The sequence below is a fragment of the Sus scrofa genome, chromosome 7 (genome assembly GCF_000003025.6).
Source record: "Sus scrofa isolate TJ Tabasco breed Duroc chromosome 7, Sscrofa11.1, whole genome shotgun sequence".
Classification (NCBI taxonomy): Eukaryota; Metazoa; Chordata; class Mammalia; order Artiodactyla; family Suidae; genus Sus; species Sus scrofa.
The window spans coordinates 42,368,932-42,391,700 of record NC_010449.5 but is presented as its reverse complement, the minus strand read 5'-3'; the positions used below and the strand labels follow the sequence as shown (position 1 = coordinate 42,391,700).

Sequence of the window (22,769 nt, the reverse complement as noted above, 5' to 3'; positions counted from 1 at the left end):
ACGTTGCCAAAGGCCTCCAGCTCAGGGTGACCTCACCCTTCCCGGAAAACGCAGCTGTCTTTGTCACACCCAGGCTCCCAAGAGAGAGGCACAGCAACTGGGGCTGGTGTGGGGGGATTGGGAGGGTGGTCTGTGCACTCAAGGGTCGACTGGGATCCATGAAGATACCCTGGAGCCCATTACTTATATTTTTTTAATTTTTTTTAATTTTTTGCTTTTAAGGGTCTCACCCATGGCATATGGAAGTTCCCAGGCTAGGGGTCAAATTGGAGCTACAGCTGCAGTCTAAACCACAGCTCACAGCAACGCTGGATCCCCGATCCACTGAACGAGGCCAGGAATTGAATCCACATCATCATGGAAACTAGTCGGATTTATTTCCACTGCACCAAAATGGAACTCCCAGTTTTTTCTCATTTTTTTAAAATTTCATGTTTCATATTGTGCGTGATACATACTTTGTAAATTCATAATACATTCATCTGGGGAAACATGCTCCCTGCTTTTTACTGATCCTAAAAGACTACTAGTATATACAATTTTTTCTCACGTAAGTCTGTATGGCCCCAGGACTTCTTGGAGTATTTAACTTTTATACCATAATCTTAAATGGAGGAGGTTTTGATCTTGATGGAGGGCTCCATGTCTTAGAGTTATTTGTGCATCTTACAACACCTAACACTGGTTCACTAACGAGTAATAATGATGTTGTTGATGCTTTGGCTACAAATACTAGTTGCAGTATTCAATTAATAAAAAATAATGCGGAGTTCCCACCATGGCTCAGCAGTAACGAACCCGACTAGTATCAATCCCTGGCCTCCACTTAGTGGGTTAAGGCTCCAGCATTACCATGAGGTGTGGTGTAGGTCACAGACCCGGCTTGGACCCCTCATTGCTGTGGCTATGGTGTAGGCCGGTAGCTGCAGCTCCCTTTTGCCCCCCTAGCCCGGGAAATTCCATATGCCATGGGTGAGGCCCTAAAAAGACACATACACCAAAAAAACCCCCCAAAAACCCTAAAACAAAAACCAACACTGGGAGTTCCTGTGTGGCACAATGGGTTAAGCATCCAGAGTTGTCACTGAAGTGGCTCGAGTTGCCAGGAATTTCCCTGGCAACCCAAGGAATTTCCATATGCCCCAGGTATGGCCAAAAAAAAAACCCTATAATCATATGGTCTATAATTAAATAAAACCTTAAATGCTTTTTATGTGCTTTCATTTATACTGTGTTTGTACTTTTTCCAATCTAGTGGAGAAGGCAGGGAAAGCATCATTATCTCTGTGTGCTGTTTGAGAAATCTAGAGTTCATGAGTTGAGAGACTCCCCAGTAGCACATAGTCGGTACATAAAAATATCAAGACTAAAGGACTAATACTCTAACTTTCACCTCTGAATAATTCTTATTAGGTTGATAGGGTATCCTCAAAAGAAAAGGAAAAGACCTCTGTAAATGTCTCTTTCAAAAACCTAGGATATGAGCTTAGGAGTAGAATAGCATTGATGGTACAATACATAAATACGTAAAATAAAAAATAAACCCTGCAGTGAGGGTGTTTGCATCTACATTTGAAAATGCTTGCTTTTATCCATCTAAGAGGCGGTGCAATATCCCAGAAAGAGGGTGAACTTAGAAGCCCGAGAAAACATTTGAGGTCGTGTTCACTGGTTCATCTTTTATTTGTTTTCATGACCCACTACCTATACATACTCATCTATATTTGGAGAATTTCCTTCCTTGAGTCCACTGCTCATCAAGGTAGAGGACATGAGGAGTTCCCCTCGTGGCTCATGGGTTAACAAATCCGACTAGGAACCATGAGGTTTCGGGTTTAATCCCTGGCTTTGCTCAGTGGGTTAAGGATCTGGCGTTGCTGTGAGCTGTGGTGTAGGTTGCAGACACAGCTCGGATCCTGTGTTGCTGTGGCTCTGGTGTAGGCCAGCAGCTACAGCTCTGATATGACCCCTAGCCTGGGAATCTCCATATGCCACAGGAGCAGCCCAAGAAATGGAAAAAAAGACAAAAAAGACCAAAAAAAAAAAAAAAAAGGTAGAGGACATGAACTCATTTTCAGCCTTCCTTGTAGTTAAGATGTAGCCACATGACCTGGACTCAGCCAATCAGATGCGACAATGCAAGAAGCAGGTGCCAGTGGTTCTCAGCAGGCAGAGTGGAGGTGTTGCAGTAGCAGCACCTTTAGCTGAGCACCCACTGTCCGACCTTGCCCTGCTGAGCTGTGCTATCTATCTGGGCCTGGCCAAGTGGGGAGGGGCAGTGGTGTCTCCTGTGGAGGAATCTGCTGTGACTTGGGAACTGTTCCTTGTGTGTAGCCTCCATGCGTCCAAACCATAGAGAGACCTTCCCAAAGATGTTATTGTGAGATTTAATAACTTTTTAGAGTGGGTTCCTGCAGAGATGGTGGGCAAGCTACGTAATGACCCCAAGTCTCAGATTCCTCAGCTGTAGAACTGAAAATAAGAATACCTGGGATCATTGTAAGAAGGAGAGCTAGTGAACATAAAATGCTTAGCCCTGTAAGAGCTTGAAAGCTGGTAGATAGCACTTGCCTCTTAGAGAGGGACCTCCGGCACAAATGATTGAGCTGAAAGACCCTTTACCAGTATGCATTTCAGAGCCAAGTACTGACAATGTGAAACCACAAGCATTTACGGTACCTTCCGATCCAGGATTGTTCCAAACACCAAAATGAAGAGGCCCTGAGAAAGATGAAAGAGGAAGAGCCATTAAACAAAATGGTAATGATAATAAATACTGACACTCGTGCTCTGTTCCGATTCCTAATGAAAACAGTGTTATTAACTCTTTAACCGCTACTGAATATTTGACACTCTCATTTCAAGGTCACAACACCTAGATTGATCCATTCAGCAAGTATGGACTGAGCCACTTCCATGCACCGGCCATTCTTCTAGACACTTGGGGCACCTCAGTACACCAAGCAGACCAGGGGCCCTGTTCATACTAGAATGCCATAGGAATTTCCTTTTAATTTGGGCAACATACATTATTCCTCATTTTTCAGGAGCTATGCATCTCACTGGAATATATCGGCCCAAGAAAGAGTCAGAGGAGATGAGAGGCAGAGCAGAGCAGGTTTACAGTCCCTAAACAACCTATCCTGAAAGGAACTTGCACAAAAAAATAACAAAAGTAGCTGCGCTCAGCTTGTATGAATATATTTACACCCTCAACCTCCTTTCCATCCTCAACCAAAAACTCTTCTAAAACTTTCAAAGAGGAGTTCCCGTCGTGGCTCAGGGGTTAACGAATCTGACTAGGAACCATGAGGTGGCGGGTTCGATCCCTGGCCTTACTCAGTGGGTTAAGGATCCGGCGTTGCCGTGAGCTGTGGTGTAGGTCGCAGACTCGGCTTGGATCCCGAGTTGCTGTGGCTGTGGCGTAGGCCGGCGGCTACAGCTCTGATTAGACCTCTAGCCTGGGAACCTCCATATGCTGCGGGAGTGGTCCTAGAAATGGCAAAAAGACAAAAAATAAAATAAAAAATAAAACTTTCAAAGAAAGATCAAGTTCATGGATCCTCAGAAAAATGACTGCATTTCTAATTACATTCACAAAGGCTCAGAAATAGGTGCTCAGAAATATGATGATATAGAAAGCACTTATTCATTCTCCTATCTTTTATCATTCATATAAAGATAGCCCCTATTAAAGTCACGCAGAGGCTGTTCCTCCGCCATCATAGTCCATTTGAGTTCTCAACTTATTTTTTTTTTCATATATATTGGCACCAGACCACTCTGGAAGAAGGAAGAAAAAGTATTCATCCCATTTCTCACATAAGGAAGCTCAGGGATGCCAACTTGCAAAAAGTGATAGGCAGCCAAATTCACTAGACAAATGTTTTCTTGGAGAGGTGGTTACTTGGGTCTTGCCTCACCTGAGAACAGATGTGAGATAATGACCTTGGTTCAGGTAACCTTGTTAAGCCTAGAAAGAGGTGGGCCCATCATAATACAGTGTTTCCACTGCACAGGTACTATAGATGCCAACAGCCTCAAGAGTATCGTAAAAGGTAGATAAACAATTACAAAGTGATATGCTTTGAGGATATATGACCTTTGGTTTTCATTGAATGTATTTCAATAAAAATTTGTTTTTTGGGTTTTTTTTTTTTTTTTTTTTTTTTGGTCTTTTTAGGGCGCTACCCAAGGCATACAGAGGTTTCCAGGCTAGGGGTCCATTTGGAGCTGGAGCTGTCAGCCTCCACCACAGCCACAGCAATGCCAGATCCAAGCCTCACCTGCGACTTACACTATAGCTCATGGCAACGCGGTGAGTGAGGCCAGGGATCAAACCTGCGTTGTCATGGATATTAGTCAGATTCGTTTCCCCTGAGCCACGACGGGAACACCTCAGTAAAAGTTTTTACAATTTAATTTTGACTGATGTTGGCGTTGACAAGCACCTTACCAAACTCCTGAAAGTGTAACAGGCAGCTCTCTTGAGCCAGTTTAAGCCGGCTCCTGCACAGCCCTGCCTCAGAATCTTCACCCAGATCCTGCTCTCAGCCTTTCACTGTCGCATCCGTAGAGGCATTTAGATGGTGCCACCCTCCTCACCAGGAGTCAAGGCAGAAACTAAGTTGAAATTACAAGTTGACCCTGTAGTGACAGGTAAAGGAGCTCATGGGACCGAAATACAAGGGCTCACAGCCTGGTCCAAAACAGAAACCAAAGATGGCCCCAAGGAAGACAAGGAAAGAAAATGCATGAGAGTGACACATGAACTCATTAAAGGTTCATGGTCAGTGGCCATGGGGTATGCAGAATACAAGTTTGGGAGCGCTAAGTTTTGATCTTCAGGCCTATCAATGACTAGCCGCATAGACATGGGAAAGGCAATTGATAATTACCAAGAGCGGTACAGAAAAATGTAGGGTGAAATTAATATTGTCCAGAGAAGTGAAAAAAAAAAAAAAAAAGATCCAGAGATTCCAAAGGGAAGACACCCAGAGTAGAGCATTTGACTGCAAAAGATAAGACACCCCTATTATTATTAGCTTTGTTTTCCAAGGCATCAAATACTTATTGTAGAATGAAGTCAGGTACACTTAAATATCGACAGAGCAAAATAAGAAAATATTTGGCTTAAAACTTCCATTACAGATTACACATGTATTTGAAAATAGTCTTATCTTCAAATAAGCATACATTCAGGGGGAAAAAAGGGGGGGTAATTTAGAGGCCTTTAGAAGAAGAAAAGCTTCCTTTTTTTTTTTTTTTTTTGGCTGTGCCCATGGCATGCAAAAGGTGAAAGTTCTCAGGCCTGGGATCGAATCCAAGCCACAGCAGTGACAATACTGGATCCTTAACCGCTAGGCCACCAGAGAACTCCAAAAACTTTCTTTTCAATTAGTCGCTATCTACATATTTAAAATTCTGTATAATAAACTTTGGTTCCATGGTATAAAGTGACAGGAAAAAAAAAAAAAAGCAAAAAAACCGAAGCTTCAATCGGGAAGGGACTCATTAAAGAGATATAATAACCTGGTAAAACGCTAGGATATATTTTTAAGTGAAAAAGTAAGTTGCAAAATAACATAGTTTTTTGACCCCTCTATTATGTGAAAATATATTTGTATATAAGCATAGAGAACTTGGCAAAGGTGTATATAACACTGTGAAAGAACACTGCTTAATTTACAGAGTGAGATAAGAGAAGAGCGAATACTTGTCTTTAATACCATTCTGGATGGCTTGCCTCAGTAAAATAAGATGTTTTTCAATGGTCACTAAAAATTCTAAACAGAAAGGATCCTAATACATGTGCACATTTTAATACTTCCAGTTACATTCTAGATTTGGGGGGAGATGTTATTGTTTGATTTCTAAACAGCAACAACTCAGCCCTCGGTTATTCTCTTTATGATCTTTTGGTCATTTTAGTATTTGATGCTTTCCCATTTACTGTTTTATTTCATTTTCAAACACTCTTATCCAGGGCAAGATCTTCTACGCATTTTCTAAGTGAGTCAAACATGGCTCAGCCAAGTTAATACCCAAGAGCATGTTACCTGTGAGCAAAGGAAAGAGTCAAGATTGGAATCCCGTCTTTTCTAGAGCAAAAGCTTATTTTCTGACTCAATAGGCTGTTTCAAAGACTTCGTCTTTTTTTTTTTTTTTTTTTTTTTTTTTGATGGCTGTACCCAGGGCATCTGGAAGTTTCCAGGCCAGGGATTAAATCCCAAGCCCCGGTGCAGTAATGCCAGATCCTTAACCCACAGGGCCACAGCAGAAACTCCATAAAATCCTCTGTCTTTCATAAAGTGAAATAATGTTACAAGCTCCCCAAAACAAAACGTCTCCCTGGGAGTTCCCGTCGTGGCTCAGTGGAAACACATCTGACTAGTATCCATGAGGACACAGGTTCAATCCCTGGACTCGCTCAGTGGGTTAAGGATCTGACATTGCTGTGAGCTGTAGTGTAGGTCACAGACACAGCTCGGATCTGGCGTTGCTGTGGCTGTGGCGTAGACCAGCAGCTACAGCTCCGATTGGACCCCTGGCCTGGAACCTCCGTATGTCTCGGGTTCGGCTCTAAGAAGACAAAAAAAAAAAAAAAAAAAAAGCCCAAAATAACTTCTTCCTGAATTCTCTCACTTTGGACTTGGTCAGAAGCCTCTGGACTTACCTGGAAGGAGTTGAGCAGGGAGAAGATGATGTGCAAGGCCAGGGAGCCACCATCGAGGACCATGGCTAACCCGAATCCCCAGGTCAGCCCCAGCAGCGGCGTGAGGATGGCGATGTTCTTGCTGATCCTCACGATGGCCCTCACCTCCCGGAACATGGACTTGCCGACGGTGGTCTGCCGGGTCTTGACGGTCACCAGTGCGACGGTGACGAGGTTGACCACCACGATGGCCAGCGCCGGGACCACAAAAGCCAGGAGGGCCTTGCTCGTGTCCCAGTTAAGCCAACAGGCATCAGGCCGGAGGTAGCCTTTGCCAGGCTCAGTGGCAGCGACCGTGATACCAGCAATGACCAAAGGGCACCCATAGCCCAATGCAAAGAATGATGCCACCAGGCCCAACTTGGGCAGCGTATGGAAGACAATCAGGATTCCGTAGAGGATGAGGAGAGCCTTGGCAAGCATCCAGAAAAACACAGAAAGGTAGAAGAAGTGAACAAAAAAGGTCGCCGCCACACATGCCCCGTGCTGCCTCATTGGACCACTGAGAAAGGAAGCCACGATGAACCACACGTTGGCCGTCAGCAAGGTGGCCGCGATGTTAACCACACACACGTGGCGCAAATACGAGATCTCTGTCTTGGTCACTTGGGCCCAGACCAAGGCCTCGATGCACAAGCAAATGACCAAGCTGAAAATAGAAACTCCCAGGCCTATGTACGTGATGTAACTCAAGATCGGGCTCTCCAAGAGGTGGGGCGCCATCAGGATTGAGAAAGAGGTAAACAGCTCGCTTGGCTGACATGAGCAAACCGCTTGCTGGGAGTTTTCCTGAGTCATTTGACAGGCCTTCTGGTCCCATCTGCTCTCCAGGGAATGCCAGCCCACACACTGTGCCCGCCTCTCCTCCGACTTGCTGATCTTTTCAAAAATCAGTGAGATTCTTTTTAGTTCCTGGGGCAGAATGACAGACAGGACAAGTCCGTTCACGGTGGCGTTTTCATGAGCACTGGCTTCAAAGATGGCCCCAAGCGTTGGAAACGCAATGCTGATGGCGCTGCTGGCTTGAGAAGGAGGAAGCGCTTTCTCAAGTTCATCTCCACTGATCAACACCCTCCCCATGACCTTGTGGCTGGTCTCGTTGATTCGCATGGAAAAACTGAAATTCTTTCCAGGGGTGTCTCCGGAAATGATGGCGCCCATTGTGTGAATGAACTCATCCGTTATGTCCATGTGCTGCTTATTTATAGACAGATTTCTGGCAAAGGAATTGATTGAGTGCAGCAGGATACTGCTGCTGTTTCTGTCAGGGATGAAGGTCCAGTTAGAGATGCTTGTGCTGTTGAGAATGTGGTTGGCCATGGTGCTGTAACTCTGTCAATGGAGAGCCGGCATTAGTTCTGAGTCACTCTCTGAATCTGCCCTGATGGTCAAGATTGACCCTTTTTTTTTTTTTTTTTTTGCTTTTTAGGGCTATGCCCATGGCATATGGACGTTTCTGGATTAGGGGGTCCAATCAGAGCTACAGCTGCTGGCCTACACCACAGCCACAGCAACACAGGATCCAAACCTCATCTTCAACCTACACCACAGCTTAAGGCAATGTCAGATTCTCAACGTACTGAGCGAGGCCAGGGATCGAACCCCCATCCTCATGGCTCCTAGTTGGATTGTTTCCATTGTGCCACAGTGGGAACTCCAAAATGGACTTTTTTTTTTAATCGGAGCATATTTATTTAGAGTGTTATGTCAATTTCTACTATACAGCATAGTGACCCAGCCACACACATACATGCATTCCTTTCTTACACCATCTTCCATCAGGCTCTATACCAAGATATTGGACATACTTCCCTGTGCTCTACAGAAGGACCCCACTGCTTACCTATTGCAAATGTGAGTGTGGTCCTCCAACTAGCATATCCTGCGAACTTGCTAGAGATACAGAATCTTAGGCCCCACCCCAGACCTAAGGAATCAGAATCAGTCTTAATGAGATCCCCAGCCAACTCGCCTGCCATTGACTATTGAGTTGGAGGTTAGAGCGACCAGGGTATCACCCTCCTCCTGTTTGTGCTAAGCCTTCCTGTGAGATAGGCAAGTGGGTTCCCTTCCCCAGATCCATCACCGTCATCAACTCCGTGCCACACTTTGGAGAAACTAGCATTGGCTTACCCTGGTCTGGGTACCCATTCTGTGATTAACACCTGTTGAATCCTAACTGGGTGCAGGACCCTATACAGGAACACACCAAATTGGAAATTGACCCCAGAGGCTGACCTTACTTTTTAATATCCTCTTGTTAAAAGATCAAAGAAAAAAAAAAAAAGAAATAGAACCAGGAGTCCCTATTGTGGTTCAGTGGGTTATGACGCTGACATAGGGAGTTTCCCTTGTGGCGCAGTGGAAACGAATCTAACTGGTGTCCATGAGGATGTGAGTCGATCCCTGGTTTTGCTTAGTGGGGTGGAGATCCAGCATTGTTGTGAGCTGTGGTATAGGTCATAGACTCTGCTCCATTGCTGTGGCTGTGGTGTGGGCCAGCAGCGGTAGCTCTGATTCAACCTCTAGCCTGGGAACTTCCATATGCTGCAGGTGCAGCCCTAAAAAAAAAAAAAAAAAAAAAAATCTCATTCCCTTTCATATTCCTAGGGCGGCTCTGTATGGCTGTTTACTTTGCATTTGGATATTTTCCACTTTTGCCGCCTGTTCTAACTCACAAATGAAGATGGAAAAGTCTTTCTGCAGGACCTAGCCTGGTTTTTAGTTTTCAGTAGCCAAAGAGACCCTGGAAAAAAGTACTCTACTGTTTGATCTGGCACCTCAATGTTGGTTGATTGAATATGGTCACTTTTTCCATTCGTTGTTCGTTCTTTCTTCAATGAAGATGGATCGAACACTTGCTATGCTAAGCATTGGACATGGTCCTCAGACCTCCCCAAGCTCACAGAGCATTCACTCACCTGCATTCCTTTTCCATCAACAGACTGCTGCACCCCTTACCCAACGCCTCTCACCTGCATCTTTGCCTCGTCAACATTTGTCAGCACAGCCGAGATGTTGTGTAAGAGCTCCACGATAAAAGCGATGTTTCCCGGGATCCGGGGAGATTTCTGAATGCCATTGATCACACAGGACAGATTCTCGGGGCACTTTTGCATCAACAAATCTGTAATGGTCCCCGTGTTATTGTCATCTTCTTTCGTTTCAGCAAACATTTGAAAGGAATTTTTATCCTAAGACATGGCGAAAACAAAGACATCCTTTAGTTTTCAAAGCGAAAGGACCTTTCCTAACATTTAGGACAGCCTGATGACACAACTGTATGTTGCATAATGGTTTAGTAGCTTACATTTTCAAAGTCATGGTGGCTGTGGAATAACCAGCCCCATACCAAGGGGTTTCAACAGAAAATGAAAGTCCTGGCTTGCCAGCTACCTTCTTCCGCCCCAAAATAGCAATCACAGTCTTTAGCATACACCTTCAGACCCCTCCTGTGTATACTGCACTTTCATTCTGTGCCTGTAGGGAAATTTCTAGTGCTGTTTAAGATTCTTTCTGCTATTCCTGAGGGGCAAAGCATAAGACATGAGCATATTTTTATTTAATTAAATTTATTTATTTATTTATTTATTTATTTATTTATTTATGGCTTTTTAGGGCTGCACCTGTGGGGCATATGGAAATTCCCAGGCTAGGGACTGAATCAGAGCCATAGCTGCCAGCCTACGCCACAGCCACAGCAACTCAGGATTTGAACCGCGTTTGTGACCTACACCACAGCTCATGGCACTGCCAGATCCTTGACCCACTGAGCAAGGCCAGGAATCAAACCCATGTCCTCATGGATACTAGTCAGGTTCATTACTGCTGAGCCATGGTGGGAACTCCAGACATGAACATATTTTAAAAATAGAAATTCTGAACTGGATTGGGATAAATCAGTTGGGAATCCCAGAGAGAAGAATGACTGAAAATAGAAATAGGGTTCCCCCATGGATTCAGGCTCTGGGTCTTGCCTTTTAGACCAGAGGTGGAAAACTAGGGCTCCAGGCTAAGGACCTGATTTTTTAGTAAATAATGTTTTAATGGGACTCAGCCTACTCATGCATTTAAGTATCATCAGTGGCTGCTTTCACACCATAACAGTGAAGCTGAGTAGTGGCAACAGAGACCATCATTTAGGTTTTTAGGTTTTGTGGGGTCTCCCTGTGTATCTTGGCTGACATCAGGGGTGGCTTGGCGGCGGACACCCTGGGGTGGCCATGTTTTTGAAGTCTGGTTGGGAATTTCAGGGGTAATCTCCAATGGCCACACCCCAAAACAGGAAATGGGGATGTTCCCAGGACAAAAGAGATGCCAAGGCATTGACTCCTAGGAGTTCCCCTGTGGCTCAGTGGATTAAGGATCCAGTGTTGTTTTTGGTGGAAATTTTTTATTTATTGTTAGCAAAATTTTTAAAAAAATCATCTTTATGTTTTTTTAAATATCCTTTAATCTTTTTGAGATTAGTGGTAAAAAACAGACTTCTATCAGTACTTTCTGTTTTGTTTGATTTAAAATATAGCTAGGGGAGTTCTCATCTTGGCTTATCAGTTAACGAATCCAACTAGTATCCATGAGGACACGAGTTCAATCCCTGGCCTTGCTCAGTGGGTTAAGGATCCAGCATTGCCGTGAGCTGTGGTGTAGGTCACAGACTCCGCTGGGATCCTGCATTGCTCTGGCTATGGTGTAGGGTGGCAGGTGCAGATCCGATTGAACCCCTGGCCCAGGAACTTCCATATGCTACAGGTGTGGCCCTGAAAAGACAATAAAATAAAATAAAGCCAGAAATGTGTTTTCAAAATTAATAGTCAGAGGGAGTTCCCTGGTGGCTCGGGGATTAAGGATCTAACATTGTCACTGCTGCGGTGGAGGGTTCGATCTCTGGCCTGGCAACTTCTGCACGCCTTGGGCACAGCCAAAAAAATTAAAAAGGCAGGCATTGACTCCTCTGGAGAAATCAAGAGAGAGTTGAACTTCGGGAAGGAAAAGGAGAAAAAGAAAAAAGAAGAAATAACATTGAGGAGTTCCCATTGTGGTGACATGGAAATGAATCCGACTAGGAACTGTGAGGTTGCGGGTTCAATCTCTGGCCTTGCTCCATGGGTTATGGATCCAGCATTGCCGTGAACTGTGGTATAGGTCGAAGACACAGCTCAGATCTGATGTTGCTGTGGCTGTGGTGCAGGCCGGCAGCTGTAGCTCTAGTTCGACCCCTGGCCTGAGAACCTCCAGGTGCTGCGGGTGTGGCCCTAAAAAGCAAAAAAAAAAAAAAAAAAAATCATAATAGTAACAATAATAACAACAACAACAACATTGGGCCTGATTTTACTCATTAAACTTGAATTTTTAGAAATTCATTCCTGAAGCATCATGTTCATTTCTTTGACCATAAAGTCCTTCCCTTTGGGGCAGCTTCTCAAATCTACAGAGCACAGAAATCACCTGGGATCTTGAGGACGTGCAGATTCAGATTAAGCAGGTCTGGGGTGGAACCTGAATTCTGTGCCTTTAAAAGTGCTATAGCCTGAGATAAGGACACTTTCAGATGATTCAAAAGCTATGAGTGATGATGGAGAGGAAGGCTCTTCCAGATCTGACCTAGAAGTTCAGGTCCTTACATCATGAAAAGGTACGGGAGATGGAAACGCAAACCGTTAGATGCCCCAAAGTTAAGAATCTCATTCTTGCGTAGAGAGTGGGGCCAGGTAAGTATGTTTGTATTCATGTGCATGCACACACACACACACACACACACACACACACACCTATGGAGCCTCATGCCCACAGTCCCTCTCTCTCCCTTTCCCTCCCCACTGCCACTGAGCCCTACAAGCATTGCTAATTTGGGGCGCTACTTTGAGAGCAAGTGAAAGGGTATTACCTCGAAGATGTTGTGGGCATTAAGGGTCCGGCAGGTATCAGTGATTTTGTGCCATCTCTTCTGCTGGCATGAAAACTTCATATGCCCCTGAAATTCTGGAGGGCAATGTTGGCTGCAGTAGTCATTGTCCACACAAGTACCATCGCAAGCACCTGAGAAAATAAAGAGTGGCAGCATGCAATGGAGAGGTCCAGGCTCCAGGTGGCCTGGGCCAATTACCAAGGTGTCAGTGCTGTGAGGGCACAGAAGTCCAGCGGACACCAGATGTCCTTTCTTTGTAATGTGGAGGACAATTGAAATAGAACAGGGATGACCATAGATTTCAGTGACAACCTCCTATTGTTCCCCACACACTTGTATCCTGAACTCAAATGGATAAGATAGATAAAAGTGGAAGTGTTCCAGCTGATATGAGGGGGAAGAGCCCACGGTTCAATCCTTCCATCCATTGTTAACTACTGCCAACATACCATGTGGCCCGGGAGACACCTGCTCCGTGTTCTGGCTGGCAGCCTAGGAAGGGAAAATCACAATTCAGGTCAAAATCACTTGCTGATATGCCCACCCAATGAGTCACTTTCATCACAGACTAACAACCACATCTGAGTCAGCAATGATGAAGTATGTCCCCGTGGCCCCACCTCCCCACAAAACTGACAAATAGGACATTGCTACAAACTCCACCCCAGTCAGACCTTGACCAACCATTGATAGAGGTGCCCACTGCTCCAGCCCATCCATGGGTCTCACATTAGGTTTCTCCAAGGAGATGCCATTTGGGGTGGGACAATGCTCCATTGTGCTGGGACCATGCCTAGGTCCTGCCAACTTAATGCCATTAACTGCCTCCCAGTCACTGTTAAGAGCCAGCCCCACCCACCCATTCTCAAGCGCCTTTAAGGAAGTGGCGCCACCCTGGTTCTGAGCAACTGAAAGCCTCACCATCAAAGGAGATGGAAGGAAGAGTTTGCCATCCTTCTGTCATTTGACCCCCCTTTCCATCTCAGGAACTTACAGAAAATGAGTGAGCGGGAAAATAATTTGCAACTATCAGCGTATGGGTTTTGGTTACAGGTTGTTGCAATTTCTTCCGGCTAGACCATTCTACCACTATCCCCTTCCTACACTTCAGCTCAGATGGGTTTTTTTTTTCAATTTGCTCTTTCCACCAGCTCATCATCCCACCTCCCACTTCTTACCTGGCATAATGTCCTACTGGACTCTGTGGGCAAAAGAAACACGAAGAAGTACAGCAAGAGCATCTCAGTCATCCTCTTCTGCACAGCTGCCCTTCTTGCTTCTATAAAAATAAACGAAAAGACAAAATGTCTCCAACCAGGGTACAGTCACTATGGAAAACAGTTTTGAGTTTCCTTAAAACATTAAAAATAGAGGTGCTGTATGATCCAGCAATCCTGCACCTGGGCATATGTCCAGAGAAGACCAAAACTCTAATTCAAAAAGATAAAAGCATCCCAATGTTCATTGAAGCAATATTTACAATAGCCAAGACCTAGAAGCAACCTATAAATATCCATCCACAGATGAACAAAGAAGGTGCTACTCAGCCATAAAAAAGAATGAAATAATGCCAATTGCAGCAACATGAATGGACCTAGAGTTTATCATACTAAGTGAAGTAAGTCTGAAAGAGAAAGCCAAACATCCTATGATATCCCTTACATGTGGGATCTAAAATATGACACAAATGGACAGAAACAGACTCACAGACATGGAAAACAAACTTATAATTACCAAAAGGGAAAGGGAGTGGGGGCGGGGGGATAAATTGGGAATTTGGAATTAACAGATAAGTACTACTATATATAAAATAAATAAACAATGTCTTACTGAATAGCTCAGAAAGCTCTTTCAATAATAAGTCATAATGGAAGAGGACGTGAAAAAATATATATGTACACATATAACTTAATCACTTTGCTGTACACCAGAAACTAGCATGATATTGCAAATCAACTAAACTTCAGTTTAAAAAAAAGTCTCCAGGGTGTTCCCTTCATGGCGCAGTGGAAACAAATCCGACTAGGAACCATGAGGTTGCGAGTTCAATCCCTGGCCTTGCTCAGTGGGTTAAAGATCTGGCTTAGGCTGGCAGCAACAGCTCCGATTAGACCCCTAGCCTGGGAACCTCCATATGCCCTAGGTGTGGCCGTATAAAGACAAAAAAAAAAAAAAAGTCTCCAATCTGAAGCTTTCAATGTTCCATGCAGATCTATTCAGCCTGAAACTGGAACTGTGGACTCCCCTGCCCCCAAGATTGCATCCCTGGGCCTCCCATCAACTTCACTAGGTCACTGCAGGTAGGAGCACCAGCTGACCCTGGGAGGTGCAGGACACGGCTATGATAACCTCCAGCTCCTGCTGTCACCATGCATGTGACACCTAGTCTGGGAATCTCTCCAAAGGAAGCTGCCTGCTGAAATGTAACGCATCAGAACCCATGTTCAGGGAGTAAGAAGGATGGTTTACCCTCTGGGTTAGGCAGGGCTGAGAAACCTGTGGGTGGCTACAGTGGAAGGTGAGCCAGAGTTTCCACGTGCAAACTCAGCCTAGAAATATCTCTTGAAGGAGAGTAAGCACCAGGCTTGGCCAATTATCCTTCATTCCTACCTAACCCTGGAGCTGTATTTTCATAGGTAGGTAGCAACTTTTTAAAAATGGATCTTAGGAGTTCCTTTCGTGGCTCATCGGAAACAAATCTGACCGGTACCCATGAAGACGTAGGTTTGATCCCTAGCCTCACTCAGTGGGTTAAAGATCTGGTGTTGCCATGAGCTGTGGTGTGGGTTGAAGATGCGGCTTGGATCTGGCATCTCTGTTGGTGTGAATTAGTCCCGCAGCAGCAGCTCTGATTCAATCCCTAGCCTGGGAACCTCCGTATGCCACAGGTGCGGCCCCAGAAAACAAACAAACGCAAAAACGCAAAATGGATCTTAGACATGGCCTGTGATTGTTATTTCTGTCGAAACATTTGAAGCACTGCCCATGGCTTGGAAACTTGGCTAAGGTTCGTTCCCTAAAGCCATCTAGACGGGTTAAAGCCAGACAAACAGACATTACTGGAAGTGTTCCAAAGTTCCAGATTCCACAAAAATGATTCCCATCTTTGTTAGCAATTTAATTTCAAAATATCTCTTCCTATCTCTGTGTCAAATTCCTCCATCCCAAAGCCACATGGTTGACTGGCAACAGGCACAGCTCACAAATGAAAGAAAAACAGGCAGAAAGAAAATGCGTGAGCTGCATGCTGGGACCTGTCATGCGTGTGGCCCCATCAGAAACAAACATTCGCTTCCTTAAAACACACACACACACACATACACACAAGTAATAGAAACCAGAGAAATTCTGTAGGGTGGTTTGGGGGAAAAACAAAAACTCTACAATTTTAACACCCAAATCTTGATTGGGAAAAAAAAAAAAAAAAAAGAAAGTATTGGAATAGCAATTGCAAACAAGAATAAACAAAACTCCAGGCAGAATTTTCTCAGACACCCAGGAGTGTTTCAATCACCAGCTTGGTCAACCAGCAGTCTGCGGCTCCTACTTGCATAATTAGGCTTTATGGTGAGTTGCCGAGGCTTCCAGTGAGTGCCACAAAAAACCCCATTGGAAGTTCCCAGACAGACTGTGGGAATATGCTTCGGATGACCTCAAGGGTGGAAGATGCCATAGCGTCTGTCATGAAGCCATCCCACTGTGTCTCACCTCACATCTAGTCGAGAACCAACCTCATCCTCCTGGCTGAATGCAGACATTATGGAAGGCAGAGGAGAGGACTGCCTATTTACTCTGTGTCTGGCACTATAGCCACATCAGCTCTTTTGATGCCCTCAGGGAATTCCAAGCCCTGAAGTGCCCACCACGATTTCCCCACATTAAGGGGCTAAAAGTTGACCCTGGCTAACCTCACAGGTACCGAGTGGCAGAGCTGGGATTTGAAACTAGACCTCTGAATTTTTTTCAGTCAGTCATGGCTTTTCTCATGTAAGAGCGAGCTGATCTTTGTATGGGTTCAATTCTTTCAGAACATTTCACATGTAAGTTTCACCTTGACCTCATAAAGCATTATGCAGTGGACAAAGAAGCTACTTGCCCTTTTTTTGTTAAGGAGGAAAGTGTCCAGATAGGAAGTGGCTTTTCCAAGGTCACATCCCAAGCTATTGGAAGGACCAGATTTTTTGATTTCTGATCCAGAGCTCTTTGTTTAAATTTTACTTATATTAAAGTAAAATTGATTTACAGCGTTGCTCCAATTTCTACTGTACAGCATAGTGACCCAGTCATACACACACACACACATATTCTTTTCCTCATACTATCTTCCAAAATATTCTATCCCAAGAGACTGGATATAGCTCCCCGTCCTATGCAGTAGGACTTCATTGCTTATCCTTTCTTTTTTTTTTTTTTTTTTTTGTCGTTTGTCTTTTGTTGTTGTTGTTGTTGTTATTGCTATTTCTTGGGCCGCTCCCGCAGCATATGGAGGTTCCCAGGCTAGGGGTCCAATCGGAGCCGTAGCCACTGGCCTACGCCAGAGCCACAGCAACGCGGGATCCGAGCCGCGTCTGCAACCTACACCACAGCTCACGGCAACGCCGGATCGTTAACCCACTGAGCAAGGGCAGGGACCGAACCCGCAACCTCATGGTTCCTAGTCGGATTCGTTAACCACTGCGCCACGACGGGAACTCCTTATCCTTTCTAAATGTAATAGTTTGCATCTTCTAACCCCAAACTCCCCTCCATCCCACTTCCTTCCCCTCGTCCTTGTCAGGGGATGGCAGAACCACAAGTCTGTTCTCTATGTCTGTTGAGTCTGTTTCTCTTTTGTAGATTCATTGGTGCCCTATTTTAGATTCCACCTGTAAGTGATATCCAGGCTTTTTTTTTTTTTTTCTTTTCTTTTTCAGAGCCGCACCCGCAGCATATGAAAGTTCCCAGGCTAGGGGTCAAATCGGAGCTACAGCAGCCGGCCTACCCCACAGTCACAGCAGCGCAGGATCCAAGCCACATCTGTGACCTACTCCACAGCTCACAGCAATGCTGGATCTCCGACCCACTGAGCGAGGCCAGAGACGGAACCCGTGTCTTCATGGATACTAGTGTGATTCATTTCCACTGAGCCACAGTAGGAACTGGCTCTTTTAACTACAGGGCTCTGACCCTGTGTCCCTGTCCTCCTTTGAGATGTAAAAGGGCTGATCACCATCTCTACCTCCCACCAAAAGAAAAAGTATATAATATACAATACATATTATATATAATACATATGGCATAGATATATATAGAGAGAGGTAGATAGATGGATATAGTGATGACAGAAGTTGAGACAGAAATAGAGTGATCTGGGTTTAAATAACCTTCAGAAACATGTGAACTGAGTAGTCATTTCCATACTGAGCCCAGATGCCCAGGATTTCACTTGGCTCCAGTCCAGAATCTCCCTCCTCAGAGAAAGCTCCTTACTCTAAAGTAAACTTTCCCACATCTAGGACTTCCTTTTTTGGGTCTTAGCTTTTCCAAATTCCTCTGACTGCCAAGCAGGAACAGTTAAGGAATCAGAGAGGCTGGCCACCAGTCATGTGAAAATGACTGCTAATGATTTGTTGATTTAATTCACCCGGGTAAGCCTACATTCCAACAGGGATTTTTGACAGGTGACCTTGACAACAGTAGGAAGTAAAGGTCAAATTCTTGGGAGCAGAGAGGATGCTCCAAACCACACCCACAGAGCTACCACCTCTGTGGTGACCTAATCCCTCTTGTCTCTCCCGATGCTCAGCTTTTTCCACGTCATTTTCATTGGTTCCCCTGAGCTTTGACCAGCTTCACTAAACCTCTTTGGAATCGGATGCTTTTCTCTTTCTGTGTGCAGATTTCAAGCAGGGCTGAGTAATGAATGGATGATGAGTCACACCTGAGAGGTTAACAGTAGACAAGCAGGAACAGAGCAGGTGACATCTACCTCAGGCACTTGGTGAAGGTGGACTGTGAGAGCCACCTACCTCGTGAGTCACCTCAAAACCAAAGAGGGAATTTAACCTGACAGAGGCAGCCAAGATGAATTCAGGAGATTATAAACGGATGCAAAATTTGGAAATGAAGGCTAAGTCACTAAGTAAACCCAAGTTACTGTGGCATGGCGACACTGAGACTCTAGTTTATAGAAATAACTTGACGTACAGAAAAAAACATGATAGGCAGGTTTGCTGATAGCATTTGGATATACAGCAGAAAAAAAATATGAAAACAGGGAATTTCTGTTGTGGTGCAGTGGAAACGTATCCAACTGGTGTCCAAGAGGATGCAGGTTCCATCCCTACCTTGCTCAGTGAGTCGGGGATCTGGTGCTACCTGTGTGCTGTGGTGTAGGTCGCAGACGTGGCTCCTATCCTGAGTTGCTGTGGCTGTGCTGTAGGCCAGCAACTGTAGCTCCAATTGGACCCCTAGCCTAGGAACTTCCGTGTGCAGCAGATGCAGCCCTAAAAAGCAAATAATTAATTAATTAATTAAAAATACGAAAGCTATAAATGTCACATGATAATATGGTGTATAGTAAATGATGATAAATCTATATAAAAGAATAGTACCCAAATATTAAAAGCAATGCTTATCGAAATCTTTGGTAATATATTAGTATGATGGAGCAGACTTAGATTATATATTGTAATTTTATAATATTAATGGGGAAATCTATCTGTAAGATGCTGTACATCATGCACATCCATAGAAAAACACTGGTGAGATTTCTCAGTTAAGGTGATCAGTTGGAAATGAATTATAGACTCATCATCAACACTGAAAAAATACTGGAAACCAGGAAAAAAAGAATCACTAATTGCAGCACATTGAGGAAAGTGGCAGGACTTAAGGGAGTACATTTAAAAGTGTTAAAAGGAAGAATCTGAAAATTTTGAAGCAGAGTAGAATGGAGAAGCAAAGCACAACTCCTAAACTTTATCTTCCCTTTCTCTTCCCCTTTTTAGCCAAACTGTAAGAACAGGAAAAAATTGACAGAAATCTCATCGATTCCCAGAAAACTGGAGAGAAGCAAAATGTGAGGATGCTTTTGCTTTTCCTCTTCTAACTGAAACATTTCTAAGGGGGGATGTTGAGGATACACTGTAAATGGGGACAAGGAGCAATGAGACTGACTCTGATGGGAATGAAATCTTCAGAGCTGCTCCCAGATTCAGAGAAACTATGCAGAGCCCAATAATATTCGCTCCTGGTGCACAGCACTCAAGAAAATGAAGTCAAAAAATAGTCAATAGAGCATAATAATGACCTCTTCACACTTGTATTGCTTTCTGCTTTTCTTTGTATCTATCAATCAGTCTATGATGTCCTTACATCCAGAAAAAATATCTGGAATAATATCTAATCATTAGCAATGGTTACTTCTAGGCAGAAGAATTGGGGATGGTGTCTTTTAGTTTTATCCTTTAAATGTCCCACTCTCTTTGAATTCTTTTATACTAAGCAGTATAAAAGGCATATGTTCTTTGTACCAAAACAGAAGAGTGTTAATGTGTAAAAAAATAGCCTGGGACCAAATATAGCAATATGCTAATAGCAGGTAAGTCTGGAGGTGGGAATGCGGATGATTTATTATTTGCATATTTATATTTGAGACTTTTCTAATTTCTTTTTAAGTAAATTTTTAGTGTTTTAATAATAGTTGATTTACAATGTTGTGCCAATTTCTGCTGTATAGCAGTGATTCAGTGTGTGTGTGTGTGTGTGTGTATACACATTCTTTGAGGCTTTCTAATTTATAAATATTATTTTTTAAAAAAGAAATGTAAGTAAAAACACTGGAAAGACACCAAAATATTAACGAATACAAAAAAAGGATAAAATAATTTTCCACATATTCCTCTCTCTCTGTTCTTAACTTTTTGCAAATAATTAGATTTATAATTGGAAAAATTGGAGTTCCCATCATGGCGAAGCGGAAACGAATCCAACTAGGAACCATGAGGTTGCAGGTTTGATCCCTGGCCTCACTCAGTGGGTTAAGGATCTGGCGTTGCCGTGAGCTGTGGTGTAGGTCGCAGACGCGGCTCGAATCTGGTGTTGCTGGCAGTTGTAGGCTGGCAGCTACAGCTCCAATTAGACCCCTAGCCTGGAAACCTCATATGCTGTGGGTGCGGCCCTAGAAAGGACAAAAAGACAATAAATATATATATATATATATATATACATATATATATATATACACACACATATATATTATTGGAAAAATTAACTTTTTAACATTGTGGTGGAAAGAGCATGAAATGAATTGAAAGCTGAAAGATTATGGTCTTCTCTCAATTCTGTCATGAAATGTGTTAATTCCTTCTTGTGAAATTTGGTGACACACTTAACTTCTCTGGGCCTTATTTCTTCATCCATCCATCCATTCATTTATTTAGAAAACATTTACATTGGGCCTGTATCATGCAAGAAAAATTTAGGCTCTAGGGACAATTGTGAAGACAAATAAAACATGGTCTAGCCCTTCGGAAATCTACAGACTAATTAAGCAACAGAGAATACAAATGGTATGAATTATCACCACAGTATCCTCCTTGAAATAAAAAAATACACTTCAGAAACCAATGGCACAAAGTCATAAAGTCTCTCTAAGGGGGCTTTGGGGAAGACCATAAATAAGCTGGCATTTGGTGTGGCCCTTGCAGGGGCTGAGGAAGAACAGTATTCCAGGCAGAGAAACAGTAGGTGCACAGCAAGGAGTATGAGACAACCGGTCATGTTCAAGGATGACTGAGAAGGTCGCAGAGTTACAGCATCAGGTGTGTGATGGGAAAGCGGAACATGTAAGCTCATCAGCTGGAGGTATGCTGATGTCAAAATGAAGTGGGGTCTGTGCCACAAGATTCTTCTGTGGGCAATGAAGAGCCATCAAATCCTTTAATGGAAGGTTCAGATTTCATTTTAGAAAGAGTATTCTGGAGTTCCCATTGTGGCGCAGTGGTTAACGAATCCGACTAGGAACCATGAGGTTGCGGGTTCGGTCCCTGCCCTTGCTCAGTGGGTTAACGATCCGGCGTTGCCGTGAGCTGTGGTGTAGGTTGCAGACGCGGCTCGGATCCCGCGTTGCTGTGGCTCTGGCGTAGGCTGGTGGCTACAGCTCCAATTGGACCCCTAGCCTGGGAACCTCCATATGCCGCGGGAGCGGCCCAAGAAATAGCAAAAAGACAAAAAAAAAAAAAAAAAAAATAGAAAGAGTATTCTGCCCATAGAATAGAGGGTAGATTAAAAGGCAGATATAGGGAGTTCCCATTCCCATGGTGGCTTATCTGTTATGAACCTGACTAGTATCCACCAGCACACAGGTTCAATCTCTGGCCTCACTCAGTGGGTTACAGATCCAGCATTGCCATGAGCTGTGGTGTAGGTCACAGTCTTGGCTCAGATCTGGTGTTGCTGTGGCTATGGTTTAGGCCAGCAGCTGCAGGTCCAATTCCACTCCTAGCCTGGGAACTTCCACATTCCACCTGCAGCCCTAAAAAAAAAAAAAAAAAAAAAGAAGAAGAAGAAAAAAAAAGGCAGATACAAAGCCAGGAAGCCAGGTTATTCCTTGGTCCAGGTGAACCACAATAAGGACCAGAACCAAGGCAACAGCAGGTTTTCTGGATAAACCAATGGAGGAAGAATTGGTACCTAAAGTTTATATTTAGGATGAATCCACAGAGACCATAATATTCGTTTTCACCCAAAAGTCATCAAGTCATCAAGCTAGGTAAGCACTGAGGGAATGGTTTTTTGTGCTGTAACTGAATCTATTTAGCACCAATGACGGAAAATTTGCCACACAACTCGTTGACTTTCAGCTTGAGATAGATCTCTTTTGATGAGTTCAGCATTCGCGCCTCAGTTCTCTTTGCTCCTCCCCTGAGATGACACCCTGGCATCAGGAGAGAGGCATGCAAGGATGACTCCAGCCACATGGCATCTGCTGAGATGCACAGCCCCTGCTAGTCTTCTGGCCTCAGTGCTCAGTCTGGCTTTGCCTGTCCTGAAACATCCAGGTCCCATTCTCCTGTCCTGTAGTCAGATCCACAGACATCACACTGTGTTCTCAAGGGCTGAAGACTGTCCGGATCAGCCCAATCTCTGTGACTTCCAGGGACA

At 44.1% G+C, this 22,769-nt stretch overlaps 1 protein-coding gene across 1 annotated transcript in view; it reads right to left on the bottom strand.

The window, feature by feature from the left end:
- Window positions 1-22,769, bottom strand: part of ADGRF2 (adhesion G protein-coupled receptor F2) — a 44,590-nt gene that overhangs the window by 10,073 nt on the left and 11,748 nt on the right. Inside the window, exons 2-7 of the mRNA XM_013996166.2 lie at window positions 13,802-13,902; window positions 13,073-13,115; window positions 12,603-12,754; window positions 9,691-9,909; window positions 6,677-8,047; window positions 2,680-2,721 (exon numbers count right to left, since the gene is read on the bottom strand). Of these exons, the coding sequence (XP_013851620.1) occupies window positions 2,680-2,721; window positions 6,677-8,047; window positions 9,691-9,909; window positions 12,603-12,754; window positions 13,073-13,115; window positions 13,802-13,873 (1,899 nt within the window). The 5' untranslated portion in view covers window positions 13,874-13,902. The remainder of the gene's footprint in view (window positions 1-2,679; window positions 2,722-6,676; window positions 8,048-9,690; window positions 9,910-12,602; window positions 12,755-13,072; window positions 13,116-13,801; window positions 13,903-22,769) is intronic.